Source organism: Fusarium phalaenopsidis (assembly GCF_050370095.1).
Source record: "Fusarium phalaenopsidis strain FUZ10S chromosome Unknown contig_32328, whole genome shotgun sequence".
Taxonomy (NCBI): domain Eukaryota; kingdom Fungi; phylum Ascomycota; class Sordariomycetes; order Hypocreales; family Nectriaceae; genus Fusarium; species Fusarium phalaenopsidis.
This window is the reverse complement of record NW_028145393.1, coordinates 583993-605061: the sequence shown is the minus strand read 5'-3', so window position 1 is coordinate 605061 and position 21069 is coordinate 583993. Positions and strand designations below refer to the sequence as shown.

Below are 21069 nucleotides of genomic sequence, written 5' to 3'. Positions count from 1 at the left end.
CTGGTCGGTTCAATGGTTCCCGATACCGTGCGGAGGCGTTAAACTTTAGCGCGCGTGCTCACCATGTTGCACTTTAGGAAGGGAACCGGAGTGCTTGGCAAAAGGGGTTGGTGCGAGGTATGCAGGGACAATGTTAGGGGAGCATCGCAAGGTGACAGATACTGACAAAGGGTCACATAGATGGCATGTGTCTTTTGCAGAGGCTTGAATAATGAACTCTAGCCTATCCTTCAAGACTCCTACGAAAGCACAAGCGTTAAGATCTTCAGACGGAATGCATCGAGTCCGTCGACTAAACAAGGGGACTTGACGATACGGCAGACGGCATGTGGGGCTTGACTCTTTAGCTCCGGGGCCGGAAGCGTCCCCCGAGTGATCGATCGTCGCTTTTCAGGGGCACTCGCTTGCGGGGGAGACGCCCTAGTGTTTCCAACTGGGGACATCCGCGCAAACCTACGCCTTGCGTTCCCTGCCGTACCCGAAATTAGCTACTGTGTGTTTGCTTCCACGGAGATCAACGGGTTGGTCAATGGCCAATTTTGTGATGAGGCTGCTAACGGGTTGTTGCGGCTAACTCTTAGTGTCGAGAAGAGCAGCGACTGCTCTTATAGGCCAGGCTCCCGATCGCGTCGAGGTAACTGAGCCACCATGGCTTCTTCCGAACGCGTCGAGATGATTCTGGCCCATTGCCGACGTGGCTGGTAGACGGTTCTGTGTCTTGCATTAATGGAAGGATGGCTTGTGTCACAATGTCATGTGTCATTGGTTCTCATGTCAGTATCCCATTGCTACAGTGCCCATTGCGACCGTGACAACAGCTGTCTTGAAACGGGATGTGGGTGAGCCAATAACACAAGGAGGGCGATGTATCATCGCTCAAAATAAAGTTTTTCGAGCATAAAAGCCATAGAATATGTCCAAGTCAGGGGAAATAGCTACCATGGAAGCAGGAGAACAGACAATTTGCCGTTTTACTACAGCCAAAAGTAGGGGTCCCCCAAGCCATGCAGATGCCAAATTGAGGTTTATTGCTACCACATGATATCCATTCGCTTCGACAGGCTTGCTCGAGTCGACAAGTATGACGCAGTGACATGCTTGCCGCGGAGTAATCACATTCATCACATCCCTTACTCGCCTTGTTCTCGCGAATGCTATCCAACCCAAAGGTGACATGTCGGTGAGTGTCCCACGGTATTGCTGACTGAGTGACGACAAATTATCCTCCTTGCAGCTCATCTTCAGACGCGAAACCTTCCAAGGCTCAGCATTATCAGAGCCTCTCTTTGATAGACACCATATAAGACTTCGCAGCACTGATATGGACGGTTTTAGAGCCTCCATATCCGCCACTAAAACAGCTAGCTTTTCCACCACGGGGAGGGGGTCCGAGCCACGGCACTTAAGCAAGCGGGCGGCGAAGTGAGTGGAGAGCGGCATGTGGAGATTTCCAGAAGCCGGCGTGAAATTGCCGGTTAGAGATGGAGCTGACTGCTCAAATACAGGCTCCATAAGGCTGAATTAAGGGGATAATGCCCAAAGAGCGGAGAGCTTTGTGGATCCGGTAAAGTGGCTAGAACCTGTAGGGCCATTGCACCTTTCCAACCTCTCTTATGCTCGTGAATCCAAACCAACATCTCTCGATGCCTCCATGTCCTAGTAGCTGGCCTGACAACCAGCTCAAAATCTCTGATCAATGCTGAATATTGGTGCGGAACCCTGTCGATTTGTTCTAAATTGCAGACTTGTTACCATGAACCTCGTACCAGGCCTCTCAGGGTGACAGGGGGCTTTCTGCGGCCTTGGCAAGTCCAATTTCTATGGGTCGTCGAGGTCGCCAGTGTACTTGATGCAGAGCAACTACACCGCTATGCACCGTATATACTTGCCACCAACCTAAAAATCTTTTTGTTGTTTTAAACTACCTACCTAAGCTTATACAATAGCACTCTTAGGCAAGGTTGCTTGCGTTCACTTGGATAAATTAGCTATACATTCGGGATGACTTTAGACTATTGACAGCAGAGACACAGGCTGTGTCTGTAATGGTAAAGGCTAAAACACATCAAGCTCTGCCTCATTTGCAATCAGTGCCTCGTAGCTAGCTGGGGCTAGATGATAATACTCTTGCATCCCCATTCAAAGGCGCCACCACATTCGAGTAAAAGTCTTCACAAAAGGAGTCATGGCCAAAACTGTCGAGCCGCTCAATGTCATTGTTGAGATACCACTTCGCAGCAGAAGTGTAGTTGTTTGATTCACACACTGCCATATCAGCACAGTCGCTGAACAGGAAAAAGGATGGCCCCAGGCCTGTGATTAATGCACCGGAGATGAAAGCCTATCTAAAAACCTATGAATACAAAGTGAAATAGCCAAGTGAAAATTTATTCCAACGGCATTGCGAGGCTCTCTAAACCTCCCACTTGGCCATGTACCAGTCAATCTCCTTGACGTGGGATTCACCTCTCATTTCCCTCATCTCATGTCTTATCTTCACACAAGCCGCTTCTGTCGCTCGGATCAAACCATCCGGACCTGAGCTATAAACCCAGGCAGTGGCTTCTTTGGCTTGTTCTCCATCTGCAGGAGATGCACTCGAAATACGATCGAGGGTAAGAGATTGCCGGATCAGCTTGCCCGGGTTCATCCTGCCATCAGCGGAGCTGATATGAGTGATCAGTGTCAGATTCGGAACCGATGCTGCTGTTTCTTGCAGATGGAGCCATTCGTTGACATTCGCTTGTTGTCTGTGTCGAAGAGCCCAGATAAGAGTGAATCTGCTGTTGGTATCCTGCGCTCGAAACCTCAACCACCAAGTGACGAGACTGTAGGCACCGGTGACTCCAGTTCCACCCAAAACACAGATTATGTGAGAAGCTTGTTGGAACTTTGTGTCTCGCGGCTCATACGGACCCTCCAGCCGCACTTCCAGCGTGGTAAAGTCGTTTGGATGAGGAACCAACGCCCCAACCTTCCATGTCCACTCCTTCTGACTCTTCTTTGATGCCTTGCCTGCCCTTTGAAAGAGAAAGACTGGCCCTGAGGTACTGGAAGCTGGGACGGCCGCTGTGAAGGCGTGGTTCTGAAGCTTGCTGACCGAGGGAATGTTGATGTAGTAGGTTTTGAGGGGAGTGAGAGACGACAGGCCGGTTTCGGCGCGAGACTCCGGGATTTCATCATAGCTTTTCATGCTACGGGTGACAACAGGAAGCGACAGCCTGTACCAGCCTTCTCCCGCGTTCTCCAACGTTGCGTTGATCTTTTCATGCAACCCGCCGCCTTCTCCACGGAATAGTCGATAAGCCCAGTCGACAACCCACAGGCACAAGCCAGGCAACAGAAGGTAAAAGTCGGTGCTGGCGTGTATACTGGCCCCAACGAAGATGAGAATACTGCACACGAGGTGGGTGTAATAGAAGAAGTTGTAGTTGCGTCTTCGGATCCAAGCAGAGGCGGTAATCGTGATGATAATAATGACGACGAATGCAGCCGCTCCGTTGTAGGTGGTGGTGGTGTACCACTCGCTCCGTCCTTTGCTCTCTTTAAGGGTCATGGTCGGATTTCCAGTACTGAAGACCTCGTTTTTCCTCTCGTCGTCATCGCTGGAAGGGTCGAGCGCATACATCTAGTGTTGGGATCAGCATATTGAGGACATCATGAGTTCTAATCGGGGGGAGATGTACAGCGTAAGCAACTCCGTGAGCCACGACCACCAGCAAGAAGAGATACCCAACCACTTTGTGAGCGAACAGCAACGTGCTCTGATGTAGCTTGAAGGCTCGACCCACTAGGTTGTTTCTCGAGACTGGTATGATTAATAGCCCCAAGAGGATATCGGCATAGTGGCCTGTGACACCAGTGATTGTAAGGCGGATCTTGGCTGAGTCCCAGTCCAAAGGATCTGTTCTGTCGCCCCAATATTTCCAGAGAGCGGGCCACCAGAGGGCAGCCGTAGCCAGTGTGACCGCAGCGATGAATATTGTGATGGCAACGCCCCCAATAGTGACATACTTGCGAAGAAGCGGAAGCTCAGCTGAAGACCGATGACTACTTAAAGCAAGAAGAGAGCGAGACGATGACCGCAGGTAGAGTGCAAAACCCAGGACCAGGACCATGCCGTAGAATATGGCCAAGTGATACTTTGTTTCTTTGTCGAGGTAGTCTTCGGGGCATACAGTAGCGTAGCACGGCGCATAGGTCAGACCGATTGTGACTGCCCCAAGTACGACGGGGACGAGGAAGACAGCGAGGCTTGGGATAAGACGCGACATGGCGACGGAAAGAATGGCCGGGTGAGAAGGGCGGTCAAGGTTTGAGATTGCAGTTGAAGGACTTGGGATTGTTTGCTGAGTTTGTGTTGGACGCCAGAAAGTAGTGCAGACAACGCTTCCTTATCTATCGAACGAGGACTTCCAAATGTCAAGAGCATCAAGGACAGTGAATCAATTTTTCTATACTTAGATCATGTAATCTCCAATACACCAAGACTTGAAAAACTTGAAGTGACGCGTATCCGCGTGGTCCACGAGGCGCAGGCATCCATTGCTTCTATCCAAGAGACTCATTCGGCATTGGTGCCTCAAATCATGTCTGACAGGGGCTTCGCAAGCCATTCTTGGCATCCAAATGTCGGGCATTTGGAGTTCGGACATAATCGACCGGACATATCAATCAAGCTTGTTTGGATGCTTAAACGGCCGAGATCCAATGAGGTAGCGGTAGTGGGTCCGGCCTCGGGGTATTGGACCGACGACCGAAGACCGATGCCGACTGGATGATTTCCTATTCTGGAAATGTTCCGGGAACTCATTGTATTCGGTGAAAAGGTCTTTATCAATGCCATGCGTGTAAGAACTAGGTGGGTCTTATCTTGTTTTCACAAGGCAGACATACCATGCCTTTGCTGCGGAGCCCCTATTTCAGCCTCACTCAGCCATGGTTACGCCGTGATCCGGTATCATTCAAGCCCCCAGAGATAGCACGCAGCAGACGCTGACTGACCTGAAGCCAAGAGGCTTGGGCCTCGTCACACGTGCACTCGAGGTTATCCCTCAGCAGCTCACAAAGGCCTCACATCCAACTTTGACAGCGCTTATTTATGTGACCAGGCACGATCTAACCGGTAATTATTTTAGTCTACTCATATTATATCTGATGAAGGCATCTCATAGAACGTAGCCGACGCTGGAGCCATAACAATCGAGACACCTCCTCCCCACTGCCCTAAGCTCCGCATAACGATCTGGACGGACAAAGTTCACCCATTTCAGATGAAGAGGCCCTTGAAATTGGTCAATCACATGAAAGAGGTCATCAAGGCCCAAAGGGTTCGATATCTTAGTAACTAGGGCATCGTAGCTGTCTTTACTCGTAGCTATTAGTAAGAATAACGATCCAGTGGGTGTTTAAATTTGCAGATAACTCACCTAACAGAATTTGAGCCAACTTCCATTGTCTCGCATGCTTCTGTAAAATGACCCGAAGAATGTCTTGTCGGCGTGTGAGTTGGGCTGACGATGATGGGCTCGAAATGCCGCTTGCTTTGTTGTGCAAGTGGAAAAGCACAAGTAGGCCCATCACGATGATGCAAAGTTCCGGGTCAACTGCGAAGACGCATTCCTTGTCCCAGTGAGAGATTATCTCGAATAGGCGATGGCAGGTCTCGAGATTTTCCCTCCAGCTCGCTTGAAACTGAGCTTCGTCAACTTGACGCCCGGGAAGGCCGAGTATCATCTGTGTTGACTGTAGCTTGAGGATAGTCAACAGACGGCAATGGTAGCTGGCCACTGATTCGCCGCTAGCCACATCGCGCACCATCCGCAGGTAGTTGAAAGGCAGTGATAATCGAATGCCGCAGAGACAATCCTCCAGCTCTGAGATTCTCTCTTGCGTTGGATAGTGAGGATGTTGTCTGCTGCGGCGATGAACTGCTATGGCTTCTTTCAACAATGCGTTGGCCGCGATATGAAGGCCAAAAATGTCCCTACCACTGACAGCAACAATCTCTTGGATCACTTTCCACAGATCGGCTTGGTCAGTAGGAATGAGTGTCCTGGCGCCATTTCGCGCGCTGGCTGTTGTTCTCGTCAGGTCTCCTCGCAACAACGCTGTGCCGATACTGTCAGGCTGTATCTGACTGGGGGTTGCCGTTGAGTAACTTAGGTGAGTGTCCAGCAGGTAAATACTCCACCATACGTGGCGCCATTCTTCGACAGCTGCTTCGCTCAGAAGGTCCCAGCCAAAGGTTGACGAGTTAGACAGACTGTCGATTTGGTGGAGACCAAGGTGGTATGCCTTGCGGGCCAGATTTGAGATACAATCATCGATCTTTTTGCCTTGATACTGATAGAACCCATACCAAGCCAGAAGACAGGCGGTTCGCCACTCGTTGAGGGCATTGGGCTCGGAGACGCTTGGGGTCAGGGCAGTCGAGGACTCAACTAGGGAGCTTAGTGCAGTGTCGAGGTCCGTGTGTAGGGATGTTCCGGTGAGCTTGGCGGAGATGGCATAAACAACCGATGCCAATACCTCAGATATTTCTCGTCCTCTTAGCTGAGTGGGGAGCGTGTGTAAGGGGAACAAGGGAAACGATGTGTTGACTGTAGACGCAAAGGTGTGGGCCCTGGATTCAACTTCAGAGTCCATCCAACAATGCAAGTGGCCTAGTTACTTACAGTTCATGACGTGCTTCTTCAGAAAGCTGCGAAGAGAATGTATTCAGGATCTTGGTCGCATTGGACAATGTGCTCAGTGATTGAACCGGAGGATTGGATTCTTCTGTGGCCTCTGGCGTAGATGCTATATGCCATGTTACGCCGAAGCTTTCGTTTGTGACGGCTGTGCCCTGAGGGTCTGATGGAGAAACAGTGGGAGATGCCGTCGGTGCTGGCCGGCCAGGTCGTCGACTTGAGCCTCTAATGGGTCCTGGTTTCTTGCGTGTTCGCGAATAGGAGCAAGTCTGGCCATATGCGTCGCAAGCTGAGCAGCGAGGTTGATTCAGATCGCCTAGAAAGTCACATCAACAGTCAGATTGCTACATTGCTATGCGCCTCGATGAATCAATGCGTACATTTGATCTTGTGCCTATGCTGCGTCAGTTGATGCGTGAGACACTCATGACCCAACAACCCGGACTCACCTAATACATCGATCGCAAACCCTGCTTCTTCCGTTCGAGGCCCAACGAACTGGGTTGGTTGACTGAATTGACGCCCTTGTCACACCAGGGCCAGGATTGGACAAAGGAGCATCCATATCGAGACTCAAAGCTCGATCCAACCCAATAGAGAGTGGGGACGAAAAACTCAGATGATGAGACCTCTGTGGTCTAGAATACAGGGAGAAGCTCGGAGAACACTTCATGCTCCTTGCGGTCTCGGAAGATCTCCCCATTTATGGATTGTTCGGGTATACTAGTCTGTCAGCAAACAGTGGCAGTGTTGGGATGGAACACGTAAGAATTATGTGGCTTTTGATTTGCAGATCGCGGGGCGGGATCTCCGGAGAGCGGAGTGTTGAGGTAAAGGCCGACACGGAGTTTCACCAAACGCCGGCCCAAATAACCAAGCCAAAATATGAAATTAATGATTAACTGATGGTGTGGCTATGACTATGCATAGCATATCTATCCATGTTTCTTCTTATCCCTTCTATCCCTTCTATCTAGGCCTGAAATATTTATTTTTTAAAACTGCAATGATTAGTTACGCCTAGACTTTCCAAACTAAAGAGCATTCTACCCCTATTGACGGCGCTTAATCGACTAACATGGATAACTCCGCAGCAGGAGTTGTTGGTACTATCCTGACTATTTTTTGCTAGCACGGTTTAACTATCCATTGGCCCAAAATTTGTATTAAGGAGTAAGCATGTTTGTTGACTTGAGACTTGCCATTTCCAGATGATCGGCTCTCACTCCAAACGTGTTCATGCCACGGGGACTTGACAAGACTAGACAAAGTGTAAGGATGAGACTAAGCAACGCTTAAGGATGATTCGAGGCAAAGCCTAAGGATAAGAATTACGGCAAGCTGGTATTGATGCATCATAATAGGTCTCTAAGCACTAGACGAGTCCCTCTTAGTTGAAGCGTCCTTGCTCTCCACTATGATACTAGTCTGCTTCCGGATCCCGGGAGACATGATTAGAATGTTCTCGGTACTGTCATCTAGATGCGTCTCTGTGGAAACATGTGCCTCGTGGTCAACTCCGCTCCCAAGTGGCCTCATGCCAGACTTTTTGCTCTTCCAACTCTGCAAAGCATACTGCGAGTTCAAATTATATGAAGCCGAAGAAGTGGCTGCTTTCGACTTTTCGGCAAAGTACTTGACGAGAGGAGCGAGTGTTGGTATAGAGGCGATGATGATGCCTGTATTCGTTTCGATGATGGACCATAGGATGGCTTTCGAGGAGTCGAGGTAGTTCTTTAGGTTCTGGATCGTTTGGATTCGAATGACTTGGACGATGGTGACAAAGATGCCGAGACCGAAGAGGCCGAGAAGGACAATCTTCTTGCGAAGCTGGATCTGAGATTTGAAGAGGGCAGGGAATGGCAAGACCAGACTGTGAAGCGTCAGCTGAAGTCGAAGAGGTGATGGAGAATAGGTAAGGGGTCAATTACACCATGACATCGAATAGAATCGTCAGTGCGGAGAAGCTGAGATAGAATGGCACGGCATCTGCACAGTGGCCACCTGTGATGCTCGGATCCCATTGCTTGGCAATCTGCCGAGAGCAGTTAGCGAATAGTGCACTACAGAGAACGTCATATTCATACCGGAGTGCAGAGAAAGAGAAAGACACAGATAAAGGCAATGTGCGCCATGCTGATGATGACAGCGACGATGATGGCCGCAATGCGGTAGTTGCCGGGGAAGACACGCATGTACGATAGAAGCAGGCTCATTTTAAAACCGTAAATACCGACAACATAACTAATCAGAGTTATTAGTATAAATGCTCCCAGAGTAGTGCAGCAATACTTACAATGGTGCCCCTATGTATTGCACCTAGCCCCCGTTAGTCGCCCAGAAACACCGGCGAGAATGATTGTCATTCTTACCAAGCCAAACGTGTAGACATTCTCATCAGGCATGTCTTCCAGACTCTTGAGACCTAGGCCCCATGTTGTTTCTGTCGTTCAATGAGCATCAAGGACCTTCAATATGTGAGGGCGACATACGGATAACAGTAGCCGTTGTGTATCCACAGATGCCAAGCTAAACACCAAAAGTCAGCCAAGATAACAAACAGTGGAGAGAGGAACCAACCCAGGCAATAACAATCACCCAGTCATCTAACAACCAACAACGTCAGTAATCCCAATACACCGGTTTGTTGGTCGAACCCTGCTTACCGTGTCCAAAAGACTTGATCATGAACCCTCTCACATAGAGTCTGAGACACACGATGAACAGCGAGAGGGCCGTGAACCCTGTCGTTATACCCGTGATTTTCGGGCCATCAGTCGTCGTCCCCTCTGCTGTGTTGCGGACCCAAGCCATTGTCGGGATCTGCAAGGTAGAGATTGTGGAGATGGAATGAAGATTCCCAACCAACAGAGGTAGAAGGGGAGAAGCTTCTATTTGGTTGCCAAGTTCAGTTCGTCACCAAGAAAAAAGTGTGGCAAAATCCCCAAGTTTCATCCCTGATGGCACTTTTGGTGCGCTGCATCGTGTTTCCATGACGTCCACTGCAGAAGAAATTGGCATCCCACGCCTAAGTCCGTGGCTTGAAGATTAACAAGGAGCCCTGCGGAGTCAAAGTGCCGGGGATATCTACCCACTACCGGCAACCCAGGGCGCGTCTCGATTCCGCTGTGGCACGTAGCATCACCGTAGTTAGCATCACTCCCAGTGCCATGGATACAAGGGGCGCTGATCCAAAGTCCACAAATGAAATAATGCCTCAAAAAATGACAGATTTCTTTTCTGGCGTTGCTTTGTTTACAGAGTTGTGGCTGCATCTGGTGCTGTAAGCCGTGTCTGGGGGTCTTGAGTGTTCCCCTGTCATTTATGCAGCTAGTGGTGTGTAGAGCCAACAGACGGTTGCAGCACTGCCGTCAAGTTGAGAGATTTAATCGAGATGCCTCCCAGGTCCATGGACCGGGCAATGCCCTCTTTCGGGCAAGTGCATGAGTGATTCTGGCTAGGAGTTCGTATGCGAAAACCTAATTCTCTATGGAGCTTTGTTCAAGCGATCTTCATCCTCGCTGAGGTCAATCAAAGGGATGGTCTGATTAGCGACCTGTCAAACCCAAGTTCATCCTCCCAATACGCGGCTACTAGAGCAATTGAGGGCTAGACTTGGTCTCTGCTCTGATCCCGCTCGGCAAAGACGGATGGCTTCCTCAGCTCCTCTATCCTGCAGGTTACATTGCTTAGGGGGGTTGGAGCGCTGATCCCAGCACCAGCCTCTTGGCGAGCTCCCCGGAATACAGAGCATGGGTCAGGGTCCCACGAACCAACCGATTGATTGAATGGTCTGATTCTCCATAATTATACTGCCGAGGTGATCCAAGCACTGGACGTCAGCAGTAGATTACCTGGCTTGAACCAATTGTTATAGACACCTTCCGCCCACTCGAAACTCAAACCGCCATCCTCCTCCATTGGGAGCCCAACCCTCACACATCCTCTCACACAATGCTGCCCCGTATTGTCTCTTCCCTGCTCCTCTTGGCCAGCGGCTGCAGCGCTACGGCGTCTTCCTACAAGGCCAGCTGCAAGTGCTTCCCCGGAGACTCGTGCTGGCCGTCTCAGAGGGAATGGGCCCGCCTCAACAGCACTGTTGGAGGGCGGCTCATTGCAACAGTTCCACTGGGAACTCCTTGCCATGACCCGCGCTACAACGCTGAAGAGTGTGCACACCTGCAGGATGAATGGCTCTATTCGTCGATCCAGTAAGTTGTCTCTTTCCTCCTGCATATGTTCCGTATCCATGTCCCCGGATTAGACTCAGCCACTGATACCACGCAGTATCGAGTCTACATCCTCGGTGATGGCTCCCATTTTTGCCAATCAGAGCTGTGATCCATTCCAGCCCAGATCTAGGCCCTGCACCCTGGGTAACTACGTCAGATACGCAGTCGACGCCAGATCTCCCAAGGATGTCGCTGCGGCTTTGAAGTTTACTCAGGATAAGAATGTGCGCTTTGTGATTCGCAACACTGGCCACGACTATCTCGGCCGTTCCACCGGCGCTGGTGCTCTGGCTGTCTGGACTCATAATCTCAAGGGCACCAAGGTCTTGAACTGGAAGGACAAGCATTACACCGGCAAGGCCCTCAAGGTCGGAGCCGGTATTCAGGGCCACGAGGCACTTGCTGCTGCCAATGCTGCTGGTCTGGTCGTTGTCACTGGAGAGTGCCCTTCTGTTGGACTCGCCGGAGGCTATGTCCAAGGAGGCGGCCATTCGGCATTAAGCACCATTTTTGGCCTTGCAGCTGACAATACCCTCGAGTTCGAAGTTGTGACCGCTCAGGGTAAGCTGATCAAGGCTTCTAGAAAGGAGAACAGCGATTTGTACTGGGCTTTGAGTGGCGGTGGTGGCGGCAACTATGGCGTTGTCGTGTCCCTGACTGTTCAAGCTCACTCCGAGGCCAAGGTCAGCGGCGCCAAGTTCCTCGTCACTCCGTCCAAGGACAAGCCAGATCAGATCTACGACATCATTGATGCTTTCCATGCTGCTTTGCCTGATATCGTCGACTCTGGTGTCATGATCATCTACTTCTTTTCCGATTCTTTCTTGCAGGTGCCAGCCATGACCGCCTACAAGAAGTCGGAGGCTGAGGCCAGGAAGATTCTCAAGCCGCTCGCCAAGTCTTTGGCTGCCCTGGGCGTCACGTTTGAGCCAACCTTTACCGAGTTCTCCAGCTACTACGAGCATTACGACCACTACTGGGGTCCCCTCCCTGCTGGCAACATCCAGGTCGGCACACAGCTGTTTGGTGGACGTCTGCTGCCCCGCTCCAAGCTCCCTGACTTCTCGCCTACTGCGCGTCAGCTCGCTGAGATGGGCGTCATCTTTATCGGCGTCGGACTCAACGTCTCCAAGTTTGGAGGCAAGAACGCCAACGCAGTGCTACCTCAGTGGCGAGACTCGATTGTCCAGGTCTCTCTGACTCTCCCTTGGGACTTCAACGCTCCTTGGGAAGACATGCTTGAGACGCAGCACAAGATCACTTATGAGGTTCAGCCCGTGATTGAGGCTGCTACACCCGGGGCGGGAGCGTACATGAACGAAGCCGATTTCCAGCAGCAGAATTGGCAGGAGACCTTCTTCGGTGCTAATTATAATAAGCTGCTGAAGATTAAGAACAAGTACGATCCCAAGGGTCTGTTGTATGCCACAGCAGCCGTTGGCAGTGAGGCATGGGAGGTTGCTGATAACGGCCGGATGTGTAAGGCGAGACGGTGACTCGCCGAGTGGGCAGATGATCTTTGAAGATGGACGCGATGGATGATCAATACGTAATTAGCAAATGAATGCCATGTCTATCTTCGAGAGACTCATCACATCATACCTTACCCACTTTGATGCATGCCTTGATCTTGGTCCACCCTTAATGACACCCAAGCACGGAAGCAATACGGGAAGCCCAGGGTGTGATGGAATCTTTCTGACGCTCCATAGACGCAGGGGTTCGCATGTCTAACCATTGACGGAGGACCCAAGCGACCGGAACAGGGGCATAAGTGTATGCCCCAGCAAAGGGGAAAGATGAGAGGAAACAATGGCAATCGATATTCACCATCACATTTCCCCGCCCTGCCGCCTGACGCGCGGTCTTATCAAGCTAGTTTAGACTCTGCGGGCGGAACTTGTCAAAAGCCTTCCGCGCATCCCGCAACGGCGCGCGCCGGTTACATCGTCGACGCCTCGCCGCGCAAGATAGGACCACAAGCGGATCGACGGATAGTTACCGCGTGTGGAGAGAACAGGGCAGGGATATAGTTAAACTTTGCGGCCCTTGCCTTGCAACCCCACTGACAAGGTGCTTCTTTCAGGGGGCCCTGCAATGGCACCGTATCAGCACGGAATGGGGGAGTTCGTCCGCTTTAATCCATCTTGTCTCTCGGTACAATCCGTCTGCAAGGACGGCGATACGGGTCTATATCTCGGTCCGATGCCCTTGACCCCCATCTCAGCGGCTCTAAAAGACCGGACGATATCCTCGATTAGTTGCCGCGTTGATGAAACAGTCGGCTCGAGCGGGAGGCGGGTCAAGGCAGCCTTACCCCAAGATGAGCGGCCGACAAGAGTCTTTGAAGACGCAATTCTCGTTCGAGTATTTTGCTTTTTCTTACAGCAAGCTTACCATGCCAAGACGCCAACGTCATAAGCGTGAAGACTACTGCATAGAGAGCAGCACTATTGCATGCGATCATTTCAGGGCGACAAAGAGGTTGTCTTTGTGCTGTTTAAAGCAGACCAGACGTTGTTGGTAAAGGTGCTCAGAGTACATGAAGCCATCTCCTTGCTTGCGCGGGGACTGCCATTGGGTACTGAGCAAGGGAGACTAATTATGATTAGTCTCTTGCTATGCTCACCAAATTGAGATAAGGGATTAACCTATTCTTGTATTATATTTATAGACTCTTAGATAGTGCTTTGATAGTGGGAGTAAGTACGCTCTGGCAGTCCCCGCGCAAGCAAGGAGATAATGCCCTCGTTAAGGTGTTGTGCCGTTGTGGCGGGGAATAGCGCGGTGTCAACAAAATCCTAGAAAATCAAGCCATTGTTAAGGTTCCAATATCACGTAAGATCTGTCTCCGGAGAGGACCAGTCGATGCTAGAATAGTCCATAATGGTATAGGAATAGGGAAAGGGGTGCTAAGCGCGGAGAAATGGGGTTGAATTCGAAGCCTTGATTTGGGGATCATGGATTATAGGGTAGGTTGAGGGTTGCCCGTCTCTGCCGTCATCACTCCCCAGGCCAAGTGCGGTGCCATGCTCTCCATACGACAAGCTGGTTTTGAGAAGGGCACAAAGTGGTTGCTGCCTTATTCCTAATCGCTTCTAGTCTTAGAAGCAAGCTTCAAGAAAGGGAAAGTCAGGGGGAAACTACCGTTGGCATACTACACAGAGGCCAATGGGCACTAATTTAGGGTGTCGTGTCTTACTGTGAAGCTTTGAGCAGCCATTTTTAAGGTTCGCATATCAATAGCCAATGCGTAAAGCTTATGTCCACAATTCTTAGCTTTCCGACCTTAAATTGACCACCTTCTTCTATGTCGAGATAGCTGGGTTCTCGATAACCCTTTGGTCGGATCCCAATTTACGAATCAACAACTTCTAGAATTCGATATAACCGTAACAAACACACTGACTTGTTCCCATGAGTGAAACTTGGCATGAGTCACCATCGGAAGCATGCAGGGGGTGGCTGGCGGGAGGGCTGGAGCGTTGTCATACTTGTGATGATGAATTAGATGGACTGTCGGTAGATCCGTACCCCATGCAAAATACCGTCCCCAATTAGTACATTCAGTATTGCGTAATCTCCTCTGTGTATGTAACGGCCAACGTGGGCTGCTTCAACAAGCAGCACAAGTCTGTGCCGCGATTGGACAGATCAAGCGAGCATTTGCAAGCTTCCGTCAGCTAGTATAGTTGTGGCTTGAAGCCTCTCACCATGAACGGATACTGTGCAGGCCTGAAGTGGCTGGTCGTTTCGTAAGCTGCGCATTGTCCAGGAATCGTGGGCGAATGGCAGGGATGCTGTTCCAGTCTCAGCCAGGCGTAACGTTGTGCTACATTGGGTACCCTGGCAAAACTTGGTATACCCGACTCAATACTTAGAAGCAGTAACTGTCACGTGGGCTCGGGTAACGACGTACTCGTAGGGGCCTTGGTTCACGGGCGCGTCGATTGGACATCGTCGACAGTCGACTCGTCGAGACATGGCACAGCAGCATGTAGCACTGGCTAGGGATTTCTCCACTACCATACATGCCGCTGATGGGCTGGGCTCATATCTTGTACGAGACAGTGAAGTTGAGGTACTGTGCCTATCCGACTTGAAATGGATCTAGCTCAGCTATATCTGTACTTCAGGCCTTGGCGACCTCATCTGCCAGCTTCCGGTCCAGTCCCATCTGACTTTCTCGTTCTTGCATGAGACGGGTGTAGGATCGGATACCTTCCGCTTTAATGCAACGGAAAGTTGACTAGATTAGAGAGATGAAATCACCTCTGTTACTGACTGGGCCATTGCACATGTAACATCGGCAGCGACCAGCCGGCATGGATAGCCGACTGGAGGATATAATCTCTCAGAACATTATGCTCTCGGATACTGTGCTTGCCCAATGCCTCTTGTGTTCAATTGCGTTGGGTAACCGCCATACTAGTATGGCATCGAGCCCAAGCCCACAGGTATATATGCCTCCATAATCTTCTATCCACAAACCACCATTCTCAGCCCGCAGCCGAATCCCGGAATTACCATTAAAGCCCATTCATCCTTGTTTTAATAACTTGACAACGCAAACCACGGCCAACATGCCCAAGTCCAAGGTTAAGGCCGAAGATCCCCAGGACCTAAACGCTATCAAGGTTGATACGAGTGTCGAGAGTCCTAACGGTAGGCACATCTCTCTATAAAGAGGGTGATTTCCCACTCACACAGAATAGAGCTATGCAAGGCTATGGATTGGAAAATTCTTTCCCATGAACTCTTCAACGAGACAGACGACAAAGGGGAGCCTGTCAAGCTGATTGTCCCCGGCGCACACGACATTGCGGGCTACCATATCCGCCTTCGTATCGAGTGGACCATGGACTCTTCCAGCAAGGAGCCCGCCGACAAAGAGTGGAAGGAGGGGCTCTTTATCGAGCGAGACGTGCAGCACGTGGACGAGGCAAAAGTCTTGGAGTACTGGAAGGAGCTCGGAGGAAGAGACGCTGTGTCTGGAATTCCGGAGGACTTCGCCCATGTACTTCGAATCCTTGAGGAGGGGAAGAAACCCAAGAGAGGCAAAGTCAAGTACAAGCTCCAATTTGTGGGATACTCTAAGGACGAAGTCGAGTACTGGACTCGGGAGGCGCTCAAGTACAACTACCCTGAGCTTCTACAGGAGTGGGAAGACAGAGATGAATGAACGGAGGAGAGCACAATCTCATGATTTGTTTATCATCAGGGGGAGTATGATTGAGATACATAGCAAGACTTAGGTAGTCAAATCTTAACACCACCTCAACAGAGCATCGAGTGCCGAGCTTCTATCCTCTTCAAGAATGCCTAGATGCCCAACTTGATCTTATAAGCTGACCGAGTTATTGCGTAGATATCCCTTGCCACGATTTTAGCTACGTATAACACCGCTTGCAGTGATGGCCCATGCGGGCGCATTGATGGCGGCGCCGAGAGCCTCACTCTTGCTCACCATATTGCTAGAGCTCTATCTGATGCTCTGCAAAACTTCGTGCAGTAAGGTTAGTGTCCCATCACGCCTTTCCCCAGTATGATGCTGATCAATCCGACCTTTTTCAAGAGCGGAAGGTCAATGCGAGGTGCAAACTATTAATAACATACGTTGCCGTAACCTACAGAAAGCTAGAATCACACAATAAGCGCCGAGGCCCCTTACTCTTGGTCTCAATTCTCGTCCAGCAATTGAACGAGGCTAGCGAGGAACCGTTCTCGGGACCGAGATTGGTATTTATGTGAAAGACAATGACATCAGTGGCCCCGTGGGGGAGCGTTCGAGACCGGCTGATAGCCGGTACATCAATGGCCGAATAGTTTATGCGCAGGTAGAAGTACTATCTATCTGTCATATTGACCTCCCCCCATGTCGGTCTTTGCCCTAGTTACAGAGGCATGAGACATACAAAAGCAGTCTGATGCCGGTTGGGGTCGTCCGTCGAGACCAAGACTTGTCACAAACATTGCAGTAGAGGCTCCTTTCCTGAACCTAATACCTAATCACTTGGAGTTCGTTACTTTCTGCATTTTGCGCTAATAAACCAACATCCAACATTCACCATTCAAACGCACTCCTCCTCCTTATCAAAGATGCCCTCTGACCGCCCCAGCCGTTCTCCGACACTCCCCGCATGGTATCATCGCCTACTTGACAAAGACACGGTCAAGCCTGAAGACTTTGACGAAGATCTCTCAGAGCAAGACAGCGATATTTCAAGCGATGATGAGAATCGTTCTCACAAGGGGTCCGAATATGACTACTACTACGAGCTCAAATTGAAACAAGAAGATCGCAAGGAGGAATTGGAAAGCAAGGCCAGACTCGCAGTTGAGAAGAGGAAAGAGAAGGCCAGGCGAGTTGAAGTACAAATGTCAAACCGCGTCAAGGAGATCTTCAACAGGATCAAGAAGGAAGAAGCCGAAAGCCCCAAGAAGATCTATGAGAAAGAGGACATGTTTGTCCGAGGCAAGATGTTCGGCCTCTAGTCGCCCCCCACCAGGTCAAAGGCCAGAACTCAGAGGTCAACTCTACATGCACGAGTCAACTGCTTGTTACTTTTATGGGCCGGCTCCTCCTACACGCCCCGGTCTCAAGAATTTTGTCGTCCGATATGGTGGTGGGGAGCAGAGGATAATTTTCCAATTTGTTGACAACAACCACTTGATCATGAAGGTGCCCCGAGAGGTGGTGTTTGGCTGTCATCCTCGGAAGATGCCGCCTAACACTCCTAGGATTTTTATCTTTTATGGAGTTGAAGTTGGGTGCGAAGGGTCAGAGTCTAGTTAAGATGGTTGGGCGCCTTGAAGATTTTGGATGGAGGGGCTAGTAATTAATAGGGAAAAGTCTTTGGAATTCATACAAAAAGATGCCTCACTTTTGCTCAAGTTCTTTGTTGAAATCGCGTTGTCCCGGTGTTGTTATGCGGCTAGAGAGATAGGAATGCACATATAGTTTTGTTGTTGACATTGATGACGTCTTTGAAACAGGGCATCAGCCATGATAACATAAAATACAATTATAGATTATCTTGAAGCTTCCTGCTCACGTCACGTAGGCAGCCAAGAAAAACTATCACCCTTGGCGTTCATCTAAAAGCGTGAACCACTGCAGGAGAGTCTGGTTTGGGAAGCGATTCCTTCTATTGGTAGTTATCCGCCGTGTATTAATAATCATATCTTTTGCTAATGATCTATTGTGGGCTCCTCATTGCTAACAATAATGTTGCTGCTTATCTTCGTGACTCTCAGGGATACATGAGCTGCCTCAAGCACGCTGTAAATCAACCGACTAGGAGTCTAGATTTACCCTAACATGATCGTCTTTGTGGTCATAGGAAGGTAATCAGTGAACCTCTTCTCTGATTGGTAATACTCCAAAGGCGACTCAGACTCCGAAGGGTTATCCTTTTTCATGACGAAGGGCTCTATGTTAAGATATCCCAATCTCTCTGAGACATCGTCCAACTTCCTAACAACTAGCCCATACCGCGCCTTCGGGGAAAATAGAAGGCAGTCGAATGTTTTCTCGCGTAGCTCTCGGCGCAGCTCGTGGTTGGCGTCCACGGCCATTGTCGGGATCAATGGCCAATAACCTGTGCGGTGACTTTCGGGTGGCGAGTCTGGGTCGATCATTGGAAGGACTACATAGTAAACCGCCTTATCAAAGGTTGTGCCTAGTAGATCTTGGAGGCTCTTAAAGTCGTTATCAGGTAGATACTTGAAGGTGACCTGGACCACCCAGGTTTCGATGCGGAGTATAGGTGAATAGGGAACAGTGCCTGAGACGTTTCCTGCATTGATCTCGGCAACGACTGACTCTGAGATTCGCTTCCAGGTCCCATAATTCTTCTGAAGTAGGACCTTGACGCCCATTGTCAACCCTTTTAGTTCAATCCCCCAGGCACTGAACCCGCGTAGCGGCCCAAGCCATCCAGTCCAGGACCAGCTGGGGAAGCCGCCTCTACGATGCGAAGGGCCCCCTAAGTGCCACAGAAGGGTATCTGTAAAGACAGCATCAAAGTAGCCTGGCTTCTGTGCCTCACCTGGCCTCCATGGGTCGGTTCCACCCCACAAGGAATCCCAGCACGAGATTACCCCATTGTTCCGATCTATAGGGATCCCCCAGAAGTGACGAATAGGTGAACACATGGAAGAAAACGCTCTAAAGATACCGCGCATAACGTTGAGTGCGTCGCTCTGGTGCGTCAACTGCCGTCCTGCGACCTCCGTGATATGTTCATCCAGATTTCCGCGCCAGTAGCCGAATGCACCGTGATATATATCACTTCTATGAGTGCCAACAAGATCGCTTAGGTGGTGAAGATCGTAAGCGAGACCCTCTTGAGTGCAGATAGTATTGCACTCGAAGAAGATCTCGGTCTCGGTAAAGTAGAGGCGACGCCTGGAGAAAAGCCCTTCCTGATATGTCCAGGCCCTAGACCACCACCGAGAGCTCATGATCTGGCGCTGTAAGGTGGTCTGGGCAGACACCCATGTGCGTCCGCTGATTTTTATGGCTGGCCGCTTGTATCGCAGTGTAGAGCTGACCCCTGGGAGACCAAACGAGGCATCTTCACCACACGCTGCAATCAGCGTAACAGTAGCAAGTTGGTAGACGATGTCCATAATTCCGATCTGCTCGCCCAACTCGGTTTCATCCTTCTGATTGATACAGTATTGATCGACCCATATATACTGAATGTTGAGGCGAATCGTGGCCTGGATGGCGTCCCTGATGGTCTTGGGAACATGAGGTGGTAGAAAGCCAGCCCTCGAGGCTGAGCTCGGCTCATTGCCCTGCGGCTGGCCCCAAACGTAACTCAGGGCGGCAAACTCATAAACCTCGGGGAGTTTGATGATTGCGCCAGTCTCGCATTCTATCACTTTTAAGCATGAGAGCTGAAGTGGATATCCTTTCAAGATTCCGCACATCTCCTTATGGTGCGCTTTGCAATAGCTCAACCAACCCTTGATTAATGCAAAGTCAATCCTGCCTGGTTCTAGGCGTTGTAGGCTGAAGACCAGTTCCTGGTCATCGAGAGGGCTGCCCAGAGTTGCGCATCTTGCGAACCCCATCCCACTCCGGGTGGAATCGCTGGGCACGGCCATGTCTAGACCGAGCACTCGGCTTTCGGACATGGGGAACGGCACAGAGCTATCGTACCATGACTTGAGAACATTGTAAAAGTAGTTAGAGTAGGCCCATTGCGACTCCAAAGGCTCGAGCTTGAACTGGAGTTCGTGGTCTGGATTGGCGGGAAGCGTCTTTTTGCTTGCTACAGTGGCAATGAAGAATTGACAGAGTGGGCAAGGGGACGACATCTTGATTTTTAGTGAGATGTAACGGGTATTCCGAGTGCCTACTTTCTCCTCATGCATGAGAGCGTAAAGGTCGATTGAAGCGCATTGTGGGCAGAGGTCGGCGGCCACGTCGGGCAGTTCCTCGTCGCTTTTGACAGGAGAAGCAGGCACTGTGAAAGAGCAACAAGAGTGACTCGATGCCATCGTTGGGGTGGTGTAGGTTTGGAGATGAGGATCAAGGTCAGCAGGTGGGAGTTAGAAGAGGCTGCCTATTGCCACAATCATCCAGTTACGAAAATGCCGCAGAGGCTCAGATGAGGAGGCTGAGCTTACACGTGGCAAGGATTGCATGTGTTAAATAGTGGTTTTCTTCCCCATCAACTTGCATACTCTTCACTTGATAGGTCCAGAAGCCTGGCAGGCATATCTTGTCAAGGCAATGATTTACATACAAGTTAATGTCGAACTTGAAGATTAGCGGCAGAAGAGGGGGATCAATATCTTTCCTGCCGTAAGAGTAAGAAGATTTGTGTAGTTATTAAGTGCCTTAATAGTATTATAATCCTTACGCCTGTGCACTAGCCGCAACCAACAAGTGGCAATCCAAGTTGATGGTGAGTATGCAGAAGTTCAGACGACCCCTGAAAGTGAATGCTCAACAGCACAAGATTATTTTCTTCACATGCAAGTTCAAAGCTATATTACCTTATCTATTTAAGCCTCACCCTCCATCTTCAGCCGATTAGAGACAGCACTCTGATACTGCCTCGATCTTGTTATGAAATGCTGGCCTTGCTTCACTATCACCAAGTTCAATCAAGACATACCGAAGAAAC

The 21069-nt window shown here is 50.2% G+C and overlaps 6 protein-coding genes across 6 annotated transcripts; 3 read left to right on the top strand and 3 right to left on the bottom strand.

The window, feature by feature from the left end:
* Positions 1–2413: 2413 nt before the first annotated feature.
* On the bottom strand, positions 2414–4274 carry LRP88_12891 (uncharacterized protein; the record flags this gene model as incomplete). The annotated part of the gene is made up of 2 exons (XM_083249276.1): positions 2414–3628; positions 3687–4274. The coding sequence occupies 2 exons, from the start codon at positions 4272–4274 to the stop codon at positions 2414–2416; spliced, it is 1803 nt and encodes a 600-aa protein (XP_083095078.1).
* A 3786-nt stretch (positions 4275–8060) lies between these two features.
* On the bottom strand, positions 8061–9506 carry LRP88_12890 (uncharacterized protein; the record flags this gene model as incomplete). The annotated part of the gene is made up of 8 exons (XM_083249275.1): positions 8061–8565; positions 8624–8727; positions 8780–8936; positions 8989–9011; positions 9065–9135; positions 9185–9221; positions 9273–9298; positions 9359–9506. 8 exons carry the CDS (start codon positions 9504–9506, stop codon positions 8061–8063), a joined length of 1071 nt encoding a protein of 356 aa, XP_083095077.1.
* A 1140-nt stretch (positions 9507–10646) lies between these two features.
* LRP88_12889 (FAD-binding oxidoreductase) lies at positions 10647–12420 on the top strand (the record flags this gene model as incomplete). Its single annotated transcript, XM_083249274.1, has 2 exons — positions 10647–10903; positions 10980–12420. 2 exons carry the CDS (start codon positions 10647–10649, stop codon positions 12418–12420), a joined length of 1698 nt encoding a protein of 565 aa, XP_083095076.1.
* A 3087-nt stretch (positions 12421–15507) lies between these two features.
* LRP88_12888 (uncharacterized protein) lies at positions 15508–16106 on the top strand (the record flags this gene model as incomplete). Its single annotated transcript, XM_083249273.1, has 2 exons — positions 15508–15589; positions 15640–16106. The coding sequence occupies 2 exons, from the start codon at positions 15508–15510 to the stop codon at positions 16104–16106; spliced, it is 549 nt and encodes a 182-aa protein (XP_083095075.1).
* Positions 16107–17023: 917 nt separating this feature from the next.
* LRP88_12887 (uncharacterized protein) lies at positions 17024–17419 on the top strand (the record flags this gene model as incomplete). Its single annotated transcript, XM_083249272.1, has 1 exon — positions 17024–17419. The coding sequence occupies one exon, from the start codon at positions 17024–17026 to the stop codon at positions 17417–17419; it is 396 nt and encodes a 131-aa protein (XP_083095074.1).
* An 816-nt stretch (positions 17420–18235) lies between these two features.
* LRP88_12886 (HET domain-containing protein) lies at positions 18236–20254 on the bottom strand (the record flags this gene model as incomplete). Its single annotated transcript, XM_083249271.1, has 1 exon — positions 18236–20254. The coding sequence occupies one exon, from the start codon at positions 20252–20254 to the stop codon at positions 18236–18238; it is 2019 nt and encodes a 672-aa protein (XP_083095073.1).
* Between the last annotated feature and the right edge of the window lie 815 nt (positions 20255–21069).